This window comes from Fulmarus glacialis, unplaced genomic scaffold, assembly GCF_000690835.1.
Source record: "Fulmarus glacialis isolate BGI_N327 unplaced genomic scaffold, ASM69083v1 scaffold16205, whole genome shotgun sequence".
NCBI lineage: Eukaryota > Metazoa > Chordata > Aves > Procellariiformes > Procellariidae > Fulmarus > Fulmarus glacialis.
In genome coordinates, this window is record NW_009215055.1 from 3,073 (window position 1) to 5,010 (window position 1,938).

General features: G+C 64.8%; 1 protein-coding gene across 1 annotated transcript in view; it reads left to right on the forward strand.

The window, feature by feature from the left end:
• Positions 1-693, forward strand: part of NMUR1 (neuromedin U receptor 1) — a 2,645-nt gene extending 1,952 nt beyond the window's left edge. The window contains exon 3 of the mRNA XM_009578816.1: positions 290-693. Within this exon, the coding sequence (XP_009577111.1) occupies positions 290-693 (404 nt within the window). The remainder of the gene's footprint in view (positions 1-289) is intronic.
• The last annotated feature ends 1,245 nt before the right edge of the window (positions 694-1,938 follow it).

Genomic DNA, 1,938 nt, shown 5'->3' on the forward strand with positions numbered 1-1,938 from the left:
CCGGCTGCCTGCCGATGGGGAGCAGAGACGCATGGCACAGCAGCGCCTGGAGCAGCCCTGGCAGGAGACGGAGGGAGGGAGATCCTGGCCAGATGTCCAGCCCCTCCATGGCAGGTCAACAAGGCATCGGGGGGCCCTTTCGCTCTCCCCTTTCCCCTCTCCCGTGCTTTTTTGGGTGTTCTTTGCTGTGGCCGAAGCCAAAACGGGGCAGTGCTTGGCCAGGGATTGGAGGTCCCCAGAGGTGTGAGCCCCATCCCCCAAGTAACACCAGCTCCTTGCCTCCCCACAGTCGTGCTGGTGGTGGTGTTCGGGATCTGCTGGGCCCCCTTCCACACCGACCGCCTCGTCTGGAGCTTCGTTTCCACCTGGACCAGCCACATGCTCCACATGTTCCAGTACGTCCACATCATCTCGGGCGTCTTCTTCTACCTGAGCTCGGCTGCCAACCCCATCCTCTACAACCTGATGTCCACCCGCTTCCGGGAGATGTTCAAGGAGGTGATGTGCCACCCCAGCCACCGCCCGCCACGGTCACAGAAATACTCGCCCAGTGTCAGCCGCACCACCACCCGCAGCACTGAGTGCGAGCCCATGCCCAGCGCCAACGGGCTGCCCCTCTCTGACGCCGAGGAGTACGAGCTGGAGGAGGTGGAGGGTGGCCAGGCCGCCATGCACACAACGTCCCTCTGCTGATGAGCAGGAGGATGCAAGGGGACCAGGACTGGCTTTCCACCACCACCGTGGCACCCATCCTGTGGTGGGGAGCAGGAGCGATGGGGGGGTCCCTGCCTTTCTGTGCCACCCTGCTGGGATGCAAAGGCTTGTTTTTTTCCAGGGACACCACAGCAGTGGTGGCCATGCTGTGCCCTGGATGCCTTGCACCCGTTGCGCTCAGCACCGGGGCTGGCCAAGGCCAGGGCATCCCTCGTGGTGTGGGGATGGCTGGCTTCTATGTCAGGGATATGCCAGCAGTCCCCAACATCCCATCTCTCCCGGCCCAGCGGGGCGAGCCCGTGGGTGCAGGTGTCAGGGCTATAGGCACCCCGAGCTGTTTTGGGACACCGTGCTGAATGGGTGCCCCAAGAGGTGCTCGCACCCGGGCTGAGACCCACGGGGGTGGGAAAGATTTGCATGGGATGGAGTGGGGAAAAAAAGGTCTGTGGGTGCCTTCTCCCTGGATACCTCCCCAGGGCCCTCTGGCACCGATGTGCCCCTGATTTTCTTGCACATCCCTTCGGTGGTGCCAGCCAGTGTCTGGCTGCAGGGTGCCAGTACGGCTCCTTGCTCCCAGCCTTCCTCCCAACCCAGCCCCCCGAGAGCAAGGGAAGGAGTATGGCCTCTCCCTCCAGAGCCGGAGCCTACAGGGGGAAATACAGGACACCGGGAGCCCCAGGCTGCCTGCAGTGCCAAGGCACAGCTCTGCGCCTTCCCCGTGCCCCACAACACGCCCCACTCTCCTGCCTCCAACACGCACTCCTGCCTCCAACACGCATCTGGCGGGTGCCACCCTCCTCTTCCTCAGCCCACCATGGTCCCCTGCACCCTCCAGGAATGCGGGGAGCCCTCCTCCATCCCTGCCCTGCATGGGCTGAGCCTCATTGAGAATTAAAAAAAGCCGTTGGCCTGATTTGTGCCCTGGTTGCGTTCCCCAGGACCCAGCTCTGCTCCCAGCACGGGACTGAACGCGGGCCATCCTCCTTCGGAGTGACGGGCAGGCCATGTGCCAGGGTGATGGGCACCAGGGGTGTCCCACAGAGCCTGTGGGCTCTGCTGCTGCGGCGCGTCTGCGGTGCCGGGTGGGCTCAGGGCACGGCAGCGGTGCCGGGCGGGCTCAGGGCATGGCAGAGCAGGGAAGGCGTGAGCAGGATGCACGCACCCTTCCCAGTCTCCGGGATGCTCGGGCTGAGCTGGGGCTGGGGCCATTGCCGAGGGGGGGCT